Source organism: Pleurodeles waltl, chromosome 5, assembly GCF_031143425.1.
Source record: "Pleurodeles waltl isolate 20211129_DDA chromosome 5, aPleWal1.hap1.20221129, whole genome shotgun sequence".
Classification (NCBI taxonomy): domain Eukaryota; kingdom Metazoa; phylum Chordata; class Amphibia; order Caudata; family Salamandridae; genus Pleurodeles; species Pleurodeles waltl.
The window spans coordinates 1,498,974,215-1,498,988,877 of NC_090444.1; the positions used below are offsets into that span (position 1 = coordinate 1,498,974,215).

The following is a 14,663-nucleotide window of genomic DNA, read 5'->3' on the forward strand; positions in this document are numbered from 1 at the left end:
GAAATTTCATGTATAGCCAAATGACTTACAGTGATTGATCTTTGTCAAGCTTTCTTCTGGATTCCATTACATGAAGAAAGTCAGTACCCTCTTTTCCTTTGTGTTTCAAGAGAAAGTATTAGCATGGTGTTGCATCCCAGAAGGCTATGCAGAGAGTCCTTCTATTTTTAATCAGATCTTGAAAACGAATCGAGAATCATTGACAATGCCCTGTAACTCAGTCCTGGTGTAATATATTGATGATTTGCTTGCCACACTAGAGACAAAATATTCTTGAAAAAATGACACCATTGCACCATTGAATCACTTGGCAGGGAATGGAATTAAGTTCTCTCCAAACTAATTTGAGTGCTGCCTAAAAGAGATACAATATATGGAACACATAATTGAAAGAGGAATGAGAAAAGTGTCACAAAAGAGAATGTAAGCGTATTTACTGAATGAACCCACCCAGAAAACAAAGAGAAGTCAGGATGTTTTTGGGAATGTTTGACTACTGTACACAGTGGATTCCCAACTTCTCCTAGGTGGTGAGATCAGTTTGACAGAAGCATGAACCAAATCCGATCTCATGGGACAATGAATGCATGAAAGCGTTCCTTGAGCTGATAGAAAGTATGTGCCATACCTCAGAACTGGGAATGCCAGGTTTTTCAAAAGATTTCTTTTATTTTGCAGTGAGAGGGAGGGATGCACTCTCTCAGTGCTAACGCAAACACATGGGGATGACAAAAGACCGGTCGCCTATTTCCCCGTGACCGTTAGTTCTGCAGTTGCTACTTTGCCTGGCTGTCTCAAACCAGTAGCAGCAGTAGGCTTGAGTCTTGAGAGATGTGAAAACTTAGTGATGGGGCATCCTTTAACAGTTATGGTTCCTCACTTTGTTGATGTTTTGCTCACATGAACCAAGACTCAGCACATGACTCGTGACCTGACTCAGCCCAGTACATTGTTACCTGATGCTGACAGAGATTAACTGGATGGCTTTGAGCATAATTGCCTTGATATCATGGACTTATGCATTAAACCAGACACAAAAGGACTAGCCATTATAAATCCAGATTACATTCTATTAGTGGATAGCTCATGCCTCAGGACAAATGAAGGATCTTTGAGAGCAGCTTATTCTGTTTGTACAATCCAAGAAATAATAAATGTTTCATGGCTTCAAGGAATTTGTTCAGTACAAGTTGCAGAATTGATTGCTCCTACCAGAGCTTGCAGCTTAACAGCCCAGGTGAGAGTGAATATTTACAGATAGTCAGTATGGATTTTATGTTGTCCATGATTTTAGACAATTAGGGTCACAGCGAGGTTTCATGACCTCATCTATTTTACCTATAAGAAATGGTGAACGGGTCAGAAAACTTTTGGAAGCTCTACAACTCCCAACGGAAATAGCTGTGGCTAAATGTGCAGTTATGTCACAGTTGGCAAGAGGTATGCTCATGAAGTGGCACACTATTGTGTAATTGTGCCCTGTGTATTGAATGATACATGCACAAATGAATCTCAAGAAGAAAAGATGTTTCTATGATGCTGAGGGTTGCAGACACTTGGTATGAATTGGGATGAATACAAGAAAGTGTATCTGAAACAGAAAAACAGGGGTGAATCAGAGCAGGTTGTGGGAAAGATGAATATAATGTTTGGTTTTCAATGGATGGAAGACCAGTGCTACCAGACAGTCTGTTATCTCCCATGACTAGGCATTTCCATAGACCAACTCTTTTAGGAAGCAATGCTAAGGTACAATCCTTTAAGCAATATTTGTTTAATCTTTTATTTGGAGCTAAAGTAGAAGAATTCTGACATCAATGTGTGTTGTGTCAACATATGAATGAAGGCACATGAACACGTTAGACTGAGTCAAATAGGAAGATCAGGTGGTCCTTTCAAACAAATGCTGATGGATTTTATTGAAATGCCTATTTGTAATGGGCTGAGATATGTCTTGGTCACTGTATACATGTTCTCAAGATGGATGGAAGCCTACTGAAAGAGAAAACATGATAATATCCTCGTTGCAAAGTTATTGTTGAGGGAGCTAGTACCTAGGTATGGTATACCAGTTTCTCTGAAGGCTGAGCGAGGTACTCACTTCAATAGTGAGATTATAAAGATGCTTTGTGCAGCATTACAAGTTGAACATAAGCTACATTGCAGCAAGGGATTTTAATGATAGAGTAAAGAAGAAATTAGAATTGAAAGAAAGAGCAAATGAGGACAATCAGGGATTAACAGTGAGTGAAAATTTGAAAAGGAAACTAAGAGACACAGAAGATAATCAATCAATCCATCAATCAATCAGGTGTTATTTGTAAGGCGATGGGACAGCCATGCAAAGCCTGGTGGAAACATGGGTCGCAATCCAATGGTGCCGGCAGTTGGACCAAGGCGCCTCTCCCACAGTCATAATATGGCGGTCAGACCACCCCTGTCGGCGGCTGTCCGAGCGCCACCGCAAGTCTGGCGGTACATGGACCACCAGACTCATAATGAGGCCCAGAGTCTTTCATCCAGTGCATTTCCAGGGCTTAATTTAAGCCAGTGGCTGGAGATGGGGCTCACTTTGTGGGAGGCACTTATTTTCCCTCATCAGACCCCAAATAAGAGACAGAAAAATGCAATATGCAGAAAGATTGAGAAAGAAGGCAGAAAAAAAACTGTGAATAAAGTGAGACAAAGGAATGTGCACGAGTGAGGTAGGGGGCAGGGCTGTCTGGTGAAGGATTAAAAATGAATGAGGGGGAATCAAGTCCACTTCGCCTTGATATCCAGCACCATGACCTCCTACTGAGAAGGCTACAGCCTCTGAACAAATGTTTGGGCTGCAGCACTTATTATTTTACAAACTAAGCACCACCTGTTCCTTTTTTCTTTCGTGGGGAACCACAGTTAGACACAGATAATGTTGAAATGTAAAATATAGCCTTTCGCAAGGGGTCTAGTGGGACCCTACTTGCACAGATCTCCGGCTTACAAAGCATTTCTGACTTTACATTATTTGTTGCACAAAAAAGCTATAGGCCTTTTTTCGTGGTCTTTGTAATTTGTGTGTAAATACTGATGCTGCCATGGATGTGGCATTGATGAATGGTGATCTTTAGGAACAAAGGAAGCACATCAGTTATAATTCCCTGAATGTGGTTTATGGGCTGACGTGCCCTTGTCTAAAATATAAAATTAAAATGACTAGCCCTAAGGTAAAAGTTTGGATACAAAAACATGTAGGCACTTGAATCAACAGAAATTAATCACCAAGCTGGTAATCAGTTTAAATATTTCTTATTCACTAAGTCAAAAGTTTAAATTGACGGTCCAAGAACAACTAAGGTGAGGGAGATTGAACGTAAGCTACTGATAAAAGAACAATAATGTTTTTTATGTGTTTTTTAAACTGACGTTGAAGGGTTCACTGAGAAATTAGATTTAATGCCTGGAATTTTAATTACTTTGTGTAGTATGTTACTACTGTTACAATCTTTGAAGTACGAATCATTTTGTATTAGATCCACAGAAATTAAAATATAGTTTACAGTTACATCATACCAACCTGTGATATCCCAACATGGCAATGTGTTTTTTAAGTGTTCAGCAGAGTCATATTTGATAGCTATTTCATCAGTTGCAACTGCCACAGCTACATTATATCAAAATGTGTTATTCCGACTTGTGATGTCTTTAAAGTATCAGACTGTCCTATATCTATGACCATCTCATCAGTCATAATTTCAGTATTGAGTGGGACTCTACTCTATGGTAACTGGCAGCCTTATAAGCTTCTCTACCCCATAAGAGCCTGTTATCACAGCAGATTCTCTGTGACATCGCAGTGTCTTCCTCATGAATTTGCCATTGTTGGACTGAGATTTTCAGATGAATTATTTTTCAATCAAAAAAATAATTGACTCATTTGAACTTAGAAGTTTTAGTATTTGGGCTAATCCAAGTTTCAGTTTTTTTTCCACACCATTGTTGTGGCCATGTACTTTCAGCTTCTCTGCAACATTGTCACTACTTCTTTAGATACCTTAAATTTGGTCACATGAGTAATCTTGGCAATATGATATGAGTGATATAAAATGTCTAAAGGTACTCTTATCATGCATATATGATATTTTGAGTTAAAACTCATGTTAACCTGTAAAACATTGAGGCGTTCCTTAATGTATATGAGAACTCTTTTTAGAAACAACTCTTTTAAGAGGCAATATACTTTAGTGTTGATTGGTATTGCTGTTTTTTTAACTCTGTAAAACAAGGCACTGCTGTACAGGACCCATTGTATGTGCTCTGACCTCAAAACATGGTAAACCTGGCTAACACCAACTGACATAACTTTATATTAAGTTCATAATATATGCTGCTGAACAGTACACCAATGGCATGGAAAGCGCAATGTCACTTATGGACTGCAGTACTTACAGTGTCATCCATTAGAGTGATCAAGAAAATATGACTTCAGGCATTCCTGTGTATCTTGACTCCTACAGCTGTTAAAACTGTCAAAATTACCCTTTTGGCAAAAAGAAATCTACTTTTAAAAGGCAATTAAACCACTATTTGTAATATTTACTACATATTTATTAAAAATTCAATTCAATGATGAAGTGAATTTTTTATAGATATTTAGGAAAAGTGGCTTGTAAATATTACACTTTACATACCTGAACCTCCATTGTCTAATAAGTATTACTCTGCTCACAAACAGCACTGGCAGTGCTTCCACTTAAAAGATGTGAAAACAGCTCCCATAACAGACACAATGGCTTCTTAGGTTTTTTCAAAGTAATACCTGGCTATAAAGTATGTGGCAGATATCAGCTAAGGAGGGCAGCTGAGGAGTGTTCAGGAATTAGCATGAAAGGGACAATTGAGGCCTGCCATTCATAGCTAAGTGTAAAGGAAGACCTGTGGAAGAGAAGATTTTTGTTCCGTAGGCCATGGATAGTCAGTTTGGCACCAGTCCAGTGGGAAGGGGAGCTGGTTCCAGAATCATTTTGGTTTAGCTAAGAAGGGGACTGCTGATTTCCCTAAACACGCGCTAGCTTAGCATATAAGCACCCTTTAGGGGCAGAAAGACTATACTATATTAGATTTGTCTTAGAATAGTGTACTGTGAGATATTTTCCGTTAAATCAAACAGGATGTACTGATGAAGTAGGAAGGGTTGCCTGTAGGAACTTTCTCTCAGTTGTTAGGGAGTGTTCAGGAAAATAAAACCTGCAAAGCTGGAACCTCACTTACAGCTGATCCGAATTCTCTCTCTAAAGCTGTGTAATTATAAGAAGAGAACTATACCTGCTTTTTGAGTTTTGTGTGTAAAGCTAACGTGTTAGACCTAACCCCACCCATGGCCAGGGCGAAGAAATGGACTCCAAAGGTCAGTTGGCTGATATCCTGTGTGATTACAAGGACATAAAGCAGCAACAAGGTGATGGGTGAAATGCTTGAATTAATCTCAGACACTAGCAATTGCTCAGGGCTGCATTCCAGTCCATTGTTTTTCTCCCACCAGTTCACTCTAGACAAGGGCTTGCTTAATGCAACTCAGTATTGACCCTGTTTCTCATGGAAACAGTCTGCCCTAAACTGCCAGGAAAGGCCTCCTCCAGAAGGGACCCCAAGCAGCCCTAGACCAGTTTTGACCTACTTAGGTCGCATCAGTGAGGAATGACTTGGGCACTATGGCACTGTGAGAAAATGACCCGCTTCTGGCCATACCCATCACAAGTCGTGTGTAAACTGCAGCAGCAACAAGGTGATGATTGAATGCTTGAATTAATCTCAGGAACTGGCAATTGCTCAGGGCTGCTATTCAGCCCATCATTTTTCACACAGCAAGCCTCCCAGTGCAAATCAGAACCGACCCAGCTCCTCATGGAAATAGTCCATCCCGAAGTGCCTGTCAAGGCATAAGCAACCTGCCTGGGATAAGCAACCCTTGGCTGTTTTTGACATACCTAGGTCTCATCGATAAGGTGTAGCCTGAGTCCTATGGCACAGTGAGCATAGGAATCATGGGATACCTGTGGCATTTAGGGTGTCACCTCCAACAACAAAAACAAGGTGATAGATGAAATGATTAAATTAATCTCAGCCACTGTCAATCACTCAGGGCCGCATTCCAGTCCATTGTTTTTCATTACCATGCTGCTATAAACATAAGACTGACCCCGCTCCTCATGGAAGCAGTCGGTCCTGAATTGCCAGGCAAGGACTCCTCCAAAAGGGACAATAAGCAACAACAGACAGGTTTTTTGCCAGTGGTAAGGCTAATTGCAGACATCTTGTGTGTATTTGATACTGGGATACAAAAGGCTGCAAGAGGCACTTCTTTTGAAGTGACCAGTTGACCATTAACAACTGGACATGTACTGGACCCTACTGGTTGCCTCTGCTGGAGTGTGTCCTGATACTAAGTGCTGTCAGTGAGGTCCTGGAAGCTGCAGAAACAACCAATAGAATCTGGTACATAATGTCTGGAAAGTTGGACCTTAGAAAGGTTTAGGGGTTCCAAGACCTCTGGAGCATCAGTCGGAACTCACAGTGAAGATCTGATTTTGAGTGGACTTTATTGGATACAGCTTCAGCTATAGGGTTTTAGCCCCATAAAAAGCCTAAATCTGAAGGTAGAAATCTTCAGTAGGTAAGTTGCAAAATGTATCCACCGTAAGTAAGGACTTCGGCAGCCATGGCATTTTCATTTCCCCAGCTTTGAGCTTTTCTTGCTGAAACCAATAGACCCAATGGAACCTCATTCAATGTCTATCTAGCTTTGAGAGAACTCCATCAGATAAAGCCTTCAACCTTGCCACTACTGGAGGATTTTGACTTTCATTTTAGAGACTAATTCAAAAGATAAAGGCCCTCATTCTGACCTTGGCGGGCGGCGGAGGCCGCCCGCCAAAGTCCCGCCGGCAGAATACCGCTGCGCGGTCAAAAGACCGCCGCGGTTATTCTGAATTTCCCGCTGGGCTGGCGGGCGACCGCCAGAAGGCCGCCCGCCAGCCCAGCGGGAAACACCCTTCCACGAGGATGCCGGCTCCGAAAGGAGCCGGCGGAGTGGAAGGGGTGCGACGGGTGCAGTTGCACCCGTCGCGATTTTCAGTGTCTGCATGGCAGACACTGAAAATCTTTGTGGGGCCCTGTTACAGGGGCCCCTGCAGTGCCCATGCCATTGGCATGGGCACTGCAGGGGCCCCCAGGGGCCCCACGACACCCCATACCGCCATCCCCTTCCTGGCGGCCAAAACCGCCAGGAACAGGATGGCGGTATGGGGCTCGGAATCCCCATGGTGGCGCAGCAAGCTGCGCCGCCATGGAGGATTCCCCAGGGCAGCGGGAAACCGGCGGTGCACCGCCGGTTTTCCGTTTCTGAACGCGGCTGTACCGCCGCGGTCAGAATGCCCATGGGAGCACCGCCAGCCTGTTGGCGGTGCTCCCGCGGTCGTTGGCCCTGGCGGTTTTTACCGCCAGGGTCAGAATGACCCCCAAAATGTCTGACCGGAACAAATTTGCTTGATGTATATGACCCACACTCCATCGTAGTCAGCCTGAAATTGTGTGTTGGTCCGGGTAAACCACAAACAATTGCTACTGAATGGCGCTTTACTTTTTCTTTGTGGTTTTTTGCCCTAAATATTTAAACTTTTTGTATCTCTGGTTTCTGTTATTGGATTTTTGCCATTTTGGTATGATTTTCCTCATTAATTGTTTCTCTGTTGTTATTAATTGGATACAGGATATTTATGTTGGTATGTTTTGATGTTTTATTTGTGTTTTTACTGCTAAATACTTTTCTTATTTTCCTAGTTAGGCCTGTCTGCTCTGTGTCATAGCAACCAGGGGACTGAGCCCAGGATCTAATGATTGAAGTTATGATTTAACCTGACAGGTTTGTGGTATTATTTCTTGTGGGGAATTCACATCAAACCCAAATAATAACCCTTGTGTTTACAGTGTCGGAAATCACAATTTGACACACAAGACACCTTGAGCATAATAAATTCCATATATGATTTGAAGGAGGTGGTCTGAGGGCATTGATTAACTATATTTTATGCAACTTTTGCAGATTGTGAGAGACTTGCTAGTACCAGAATAGTTGTGAGTAATATGCTCATCGTTTCCCTCAATTTGTATTTGTCTTGCGGAATCTGTGAATTATATATATATAGAAATATTTTTACGTTTTTGAGAGGATCGGCAAAAAATTACTTTACAAAATAAGTGACTAACAGACATACCACTGATAAAGTTTATGGTTTGCTGTCTCTGTTTTAGCAGATATAAGAATAATTTCCCAATATTAGGGAACATTTTAGTTCACCTTAAATAGTAAAGGCCCCACCCAGCATTGACAAGGCAGGAAAAGTGATAGGAGCCAGTATCTAAAGCAATAAGTAAGTTCGGGGGGGGGAGTTGGGGGCAATAGGTCCACACTCTCATTGTCAGGAGGACATCTATCAAAAAAACTTTTATTTATATTTGAATATTTTCAACTCCATCCAAAATTCACATTCGAAGGTCCATTGTTCAAAATGCAATAGTTTGTTGACAAATGGTCAGGAAAATTATTCAAGTTTTAGCATCAGCACCATAATGACCTCTATGGGCACCAATGCAATTTAGAATTTCCAACATAACATACCATAACATAACTTAACATTACATAACATGACGTGATATGACTTTTTTATTATTTTTTTAACGCTTTAATGGTAATTAAAGAGTGCCAGTCTCCACTGTGTAGTTATGGTCCAGTCGCAATTTCCCTTGAAAATGTGTGAATCAAGATGTCCTGACATTGTTCTAGACATAGCTTAAATTCATCCCCTTTGCACAAATGTGAGAAAGCAAAATGGGAAATGTGTGCAAATATTCTTTGAAACACTCTTGTTTGAATGTGTTTTGAGAAGCACCTCAATTTGGGCATTTCCACGAATATATACGTATGTGAGGCGTTTAAACAGAAGCCTCTCCTTTGCAAGTGTTTTTTTAAAGTGAATTAAGCCCAATATGCCTAATGTATGTGAATGGAAATTTACAAAAGGCAAATCTTGATTCGAACATTCAGATGCGAAACACTCGAAACGGAGGACCGGTCAGTCTCTGCAACCTTTGGCAAGAATACCCAAGTGAATGTGTAGCATTCCTCTCTCCTTCGTTGTCTCTTTCAGTGTTACAGTTGAACAAATATTTGTTCAGGCCTGTAACTGTGTTCACACCCCTTCTCGCCGTAACCCCTGGAACTCAGGAAATTATATTTTATCTTTTGTGCACTGCTGAAGATGTAGAAAGACAAAGAGCAGGACAGGGTCACGAAATTCAAGTTCTGTTCAGAACTTTGGTAAGTTTGAAGTGAAGTGATTGTTATAGAAAAACTGAACGGGGCCTCACTAAATTATATCACGTGTATAACGATATTTCGTATACGGATTTGTAGGAAACGTTGGGATTCTCACTTTCGTAGATGAAACGTATGGGACAGAGTATTCCTCTCTCATCCCAAGTCTCTCTTCCCTCCCCGCTCTCTCTCTCTGTCTCTTATTCTTTTTCGGCCTTTCTTTTTCTCTCTATTGTCTCCTGTCGACTCCTCTGTTTCTCCCTATTATCCTGTTAAAATAACATTTTGCATTAGTAATCAGTTCAATGCAGAACTTCTACCTCAACGTGCCAGTATCTGCAGCTACTACTGTGAGCTATAATCTGCAGCCAGGAAATGTGGAGATGATTGATCTTCCTAATGAGCTTATCATGGACTAGCAGGAGATACATTTGAATCTTTGTTTTGATGCCAAGAATGCATGCAACTGTTTAATGGCATATGACAATTGGGAAATTTGTTATATACCTGGCACATAGGTGGGAAATGCCAAGAATCTATCTTTTCTGGACAATACTTCCCGCAAATATCTATTTGTCCAAGTAGATGGATATAATGGTGGCCAGTTAGAGCACAATGATGGTCTCGGCATAATGCTGGTAGTTTCTGGCATACTGCGAGTAGCCATTGAGTAGATGTGTTGGGTTGTAACAATATTTGATGGGTTACTGGTCCAATGGTTTAAGAAACTCAGGCCTATTGTGTCTGGTTTATTGGTGTTGGAGGCAGCCAATGTCCCCACCCTTTGTTCACCTTTTGGACAAGTCCAATTCTTCCATCCATCATGCACTTCAATCATAATTTCCTTCACTGACACACCTATTCTCCTGTCTCGGTGCTCTTCTTATCCATTTATACACTCAGTCGTAGATCTGTTCATTCACCCTTTGACTCATTCTTTATCGTAAACTTTCTCATCATAGAAGACATCGTTCACTTCCTAAAAGACTGGCGAATTTGCTTTGCCAATGCTTGTTTATATTGGGATCCCTAGGTAGTGGGCCAGTATCAGAATATCGTGCTGTCCCTGAACTGCTTATTCTTTGGTAAGTCACTTCTAATGCAAATCCCTAGAAGCGTTTTAAGCATACACACAGCCAGGAACTGATGTACAATTTTTCTCATCAGAGCCCTGACAAAGGGTTTCTTTAATTTGAACTGACATTTCCATTACAGTGATTTGTTCAGCTTACTGGGAATCATTATTCATAAAAGCAAAGTTCTGTGACAGAACAGGCGATTCTCCCTTCTAAAATTCATTGGAATGAGAGTAAATGTGTATTATACCGGAAGATGTGACTACGACAGGATTCGACGCAGCAGGGCACCACTCTGACAGAAGGGAAAAATTAGGAGCACAGTCAACAAATATTTGTGAAAATCACATACCGGCTCAGGGTTTGCCTCTCCTCCGATATCTGTGGACTATTGGTAAGGATTTATGTAATAGCTTTCTTCTCTTTTCAGTAGTATCGTTGGCTTTACACGTAAAGGACGAATCACTCCAGGCTGTGTCTGCGTTTGAACATGGGAAAACGAAAGACAGCATGAATAACAAGTCGAAGCTCAGTGTATTCCCGTGAAGTGTACATTTCTTTATTGGCATTAGATGTAAGAATTTCAGGGCTCTCGATGGGTTTTCAGTAGCCTCACTATATTCCAAGAATTAATCAGAGGTCATGCCAAAGAAAAAAAGTTCATACTTTATAGCATAGCATATAATCACATTAAGACAGCTGCATTCGTAATGCTCATTTTAACATAGCAATGTCCAGCACATTGTCAAGGAATGTCTGGAAAGGAATCGTTCCGGGAAAAATGAAAAAAATGTAAAAATATTTAATGCTGATTGAGGATGACTATTGTGGAAGTGTATATTCAGGTCTGGATTTCCAGCTTTCAGGCACACAGCTTTCTGTGAACCTGACTGGCAACAATCTGACACGCACGTCACATTGTCTGCCCTCTGTCAGAATTCGTAAGTTTTGGAAAAAAGTCATAATTTTCATGTTATGCTTATAATAACATGTTCACGTTGTTTGCCTTTTAATAAGCAAGATATGAATGCAATGTACTCCAAGGCTGAGCGAAACTCGTGGCAGAATTCTGATGCGTTGTGCTGTTTGTTCATGCTGATTTTTAGCTCCGGGAGGCCGTCCTGCGCTGTAAAATCAGCATGAACGGCACCACTCGGCATGCCAGAGGGTGCTACTGCTTTCTGCAGCACGAGTAGATTTTCTACTTGTAGGACAGCTTTCCTAATGTGAGCAGTAGTTTTTTCAATGCGAGCGATAGTGACCCGCCACAACCACTGTGATGGGAAAGCACGCTAGGAGGCTTTTCTTGCTCGCCAATTTAAGGCTGGAGAGATGCGTGTAACAAAAAACTCCTCTTCAAGGCAGTTGTCCAAAGTTTATCCTGATCTCTGCGTTCCAAACAGAGTGCGGAGTGGGCCAAACACTGCGAACTCCACGAGAGAAGCGGAGTTTACCACCTACCCCTAGCAAGAACTTTAAGTGTCACATGAACATTTTTTTTTAAATTGCACAGAATTGTAAGGTTTCAATTTTGGAATTTGCCAATCAATTAGATAATGATGATCCAAGTGAGCTAAATCAGAAACGTAAATAAACCATTTCACATATACCATCCATTTTGAGTTCCACTTTGTCATAGTAGGAGCAGCATTAGGATGTGAAACAAAAACTTAATAATTACAGAAACAAGAGGTATTTTATGTACAGATTAAATGACGTAGCATTTGTCAATCTAATGACATAAACTAGAATGACCTTGAACACCTTTACTTAATTTGAAATACATGAAGCAAGAAACCCCTTAGAGTTGCAGATCAGCAATTGCAGCATACTAACACCATTTTAGTGCATGTCTAATCTGAGGGATTGATGAACCACAAGACTCATTTAGTTTTTTTTCCTTTTTTTAATTCATTTTCCAAGAGGAACATACATCCAATACAATTTACAAATATAATAATTTCTTGATCATGACATCCTTATATAATTCTCCAAATTAATTTTTTGTTACCCCCAAATACTGCTTATTAAGTCATGTGCATACCTCTAATTTAATTAGCTGATGAGTTCTGAATAAACATTTAACAGCAAATCCCCTTTCAAAAGCGATCATCATTATTCCCCCATTTCACACATCCATAAGATTAATTAGTGTCACTAAAATCCATTCTCGCCACCTACTCAGCAACTGGTGCCCACACCTGGGCTCCTCTCTTCCTCGCCTCCCAACCCTGCACTGATACAGGTTATCTCGAGATGAAACATGGAAAGTAACCTACCTATCTATTGGTGACAATTGAGGAGTCTGAACTATGCTGTGGCAATACATATGTGTATAACCGTCATGACCACAAAAAAAGTGTTGGTATTGATTTCCCCTGCTCTTCAATGGCCTCTTGTCTATACCCAAAAGCATTAGCGGAAGCATCAGTGAAATCTGAATTTGAAGAGATGACCTTAAAAACAGGTGATCCCTTCCTTAAAATATTCCAACTTTACAGAACTACAAAACATGTCCTAAATCTACCTCCTAAATACCGGGGGCAGCTTGCCTCAGGTCTTTCCCCCCAGCCGGCTATTTTACATGGCATATAATAAAGGTTAAACAGGGTCTTATAATGATGGGCCTTCAGGCCCTCTGATAAAAATACCCTGACCCCATCTCCAGTGATTCCAGAAAACTTGTTCTCTTGAACCCCAGCCTCCTATCCCAGTTTTATTTTGGCTTATCCAAATCATCTAGCATTAATCCAGTTAGTCCATTATAAATGCACCTTATATTGCAACCCCCATTATGACCCATCCGGTCCAATAATAGTACGCTCTTCTTTGTCATAACCTTCCTATCCATTTTCAGCACAAAGCCCCTTATCTGGAGATAGTTGAAGAAATTCCTTTTCTCAAGCCCAAACTCAACTTGTAGTTCCTCAAATGATTTCAAGCCTCATCTAGAAGTTTAAAGACGGTTTACTCAATTACAAATGTGATGGATTTGCTGTCCGCCATATGACAGTATCTATAGAGTGCAATGGAACCCTAATACAGCGGTGTTAGAAATAGGATCTTATGTTGGCAGCCAGGTTACCCCCCTGTCCAAGCAAGGACCCTCACTCAGGGAAAAGGAGAAACACACCTAGTTAACCCCCACACACCCCCTTGGTAGCTTGGCATGAGCAGGTTTAACTCTGAAGCAATGTGTAAAGTATTTGTCACTCAGGGAAAAGGAGAAACACACCTAGTTAACCCCCACACACTCCCTTGGTAGCTTGGCATGAGCAGGTTTAACTCTAAAGCAATGTGTAAAGTATTTGTACCAAAGCACTACAAAATGGACACCACACCAGTTTAGAAAATTAGGTAATATTTACCTAAATAAAATAAGACCTAAACAACAAAAATCCAACATACAGAAGTCAACATATGAATTTTCAAAAGAATAAGTCTTACTGTTACACAAAATACCTGGTTTGTATCGAAGAGACTCACAAGCGAGTGTACATCAAAAAAGTCAGTGATGCGTCGATTTCTCACTTTCTTCTCCGGTCGGGTAGGTGCTGCGTCATTTTTCTCTCCTGCAAGAGAGCACTTCATCAATTTCCAGACGGGCACCTCAGATCCTTAAAGGCTTGCATTGACTTTTGATGACCAGCAATGATTCGTGTCAAATCCGGCACAGCCCGTTGCGCATGTCACTGCCTGACTTACGGGCAGTGACATGCGTGATGGGTGCTGCTGCACCCGCCACACTGCTACATTGCCACCGGCTCCATGTGGAATCGGCGTCAATGTACAGGCCCCGCCCAGCTGAATGTACATAATGTGTCCGGCTGGGTCTTCTGCGCTGGCGGGCTTTTGTTGACCGCCAGCGCTGAACTAGGCGGGTTTTCCCGCCAAGTTCATAATGAGGGCCATGGTTCTTACTCCATAGAAAACAATGGAATTTTGCTGCTACACAAAGTCCCTTGTTTGCGTCAGCAATGTGTCAATATCTCACTCGCAAACGAGACCATGCGTAGTTTTTCTCTCCCGCAAGAGAGCAATGCGTCGATTTCCAGACAGGCACCTTGAATCCACACAGGCTTGCTTTGACTTTTGACACCCAGTGCTGATTTCTGTGAAATCTGGCTGCACGGTGATGGAAAACTGCATTACGCAGGGTTTGCGTTGTTAACAGCAGTCACAAGAGGGTGTTGCGTCACTTCACCCCAGCTGCGATTCGTCGATCTCCCAGCTGC

General features: G+C 41.5%; 1 protein-coding gene across 3 annotated transcripts in view; it reads right to left on the bottom strand.

Annotated features, from left to right (window-relative positions):
* MLIP (muscular LMNA interacting protein) overlaps positions 1-14,663 on the bottom strand; it is a 1,731,317-nt gene that overhangs the window by 397,592 nt on the left and 1,319,062 nt on the right. For all 3 annotated transcript variants that reach the window (XM_069235789.1, XM_069235787.1, XM_069235788.1), the window contains one exon: positions 10,781-10,906. In XM_069235789.1, the coding sequence (XP_069091890.1) occupies positions 10,817-10,906 (90 nt within the window). In that variant the 3' untranslated portion in view covers positions 10,781-10,816. The remainder of the gene's footprint in view (positions 1-10,780; positions 10,907-14,663) is intronic.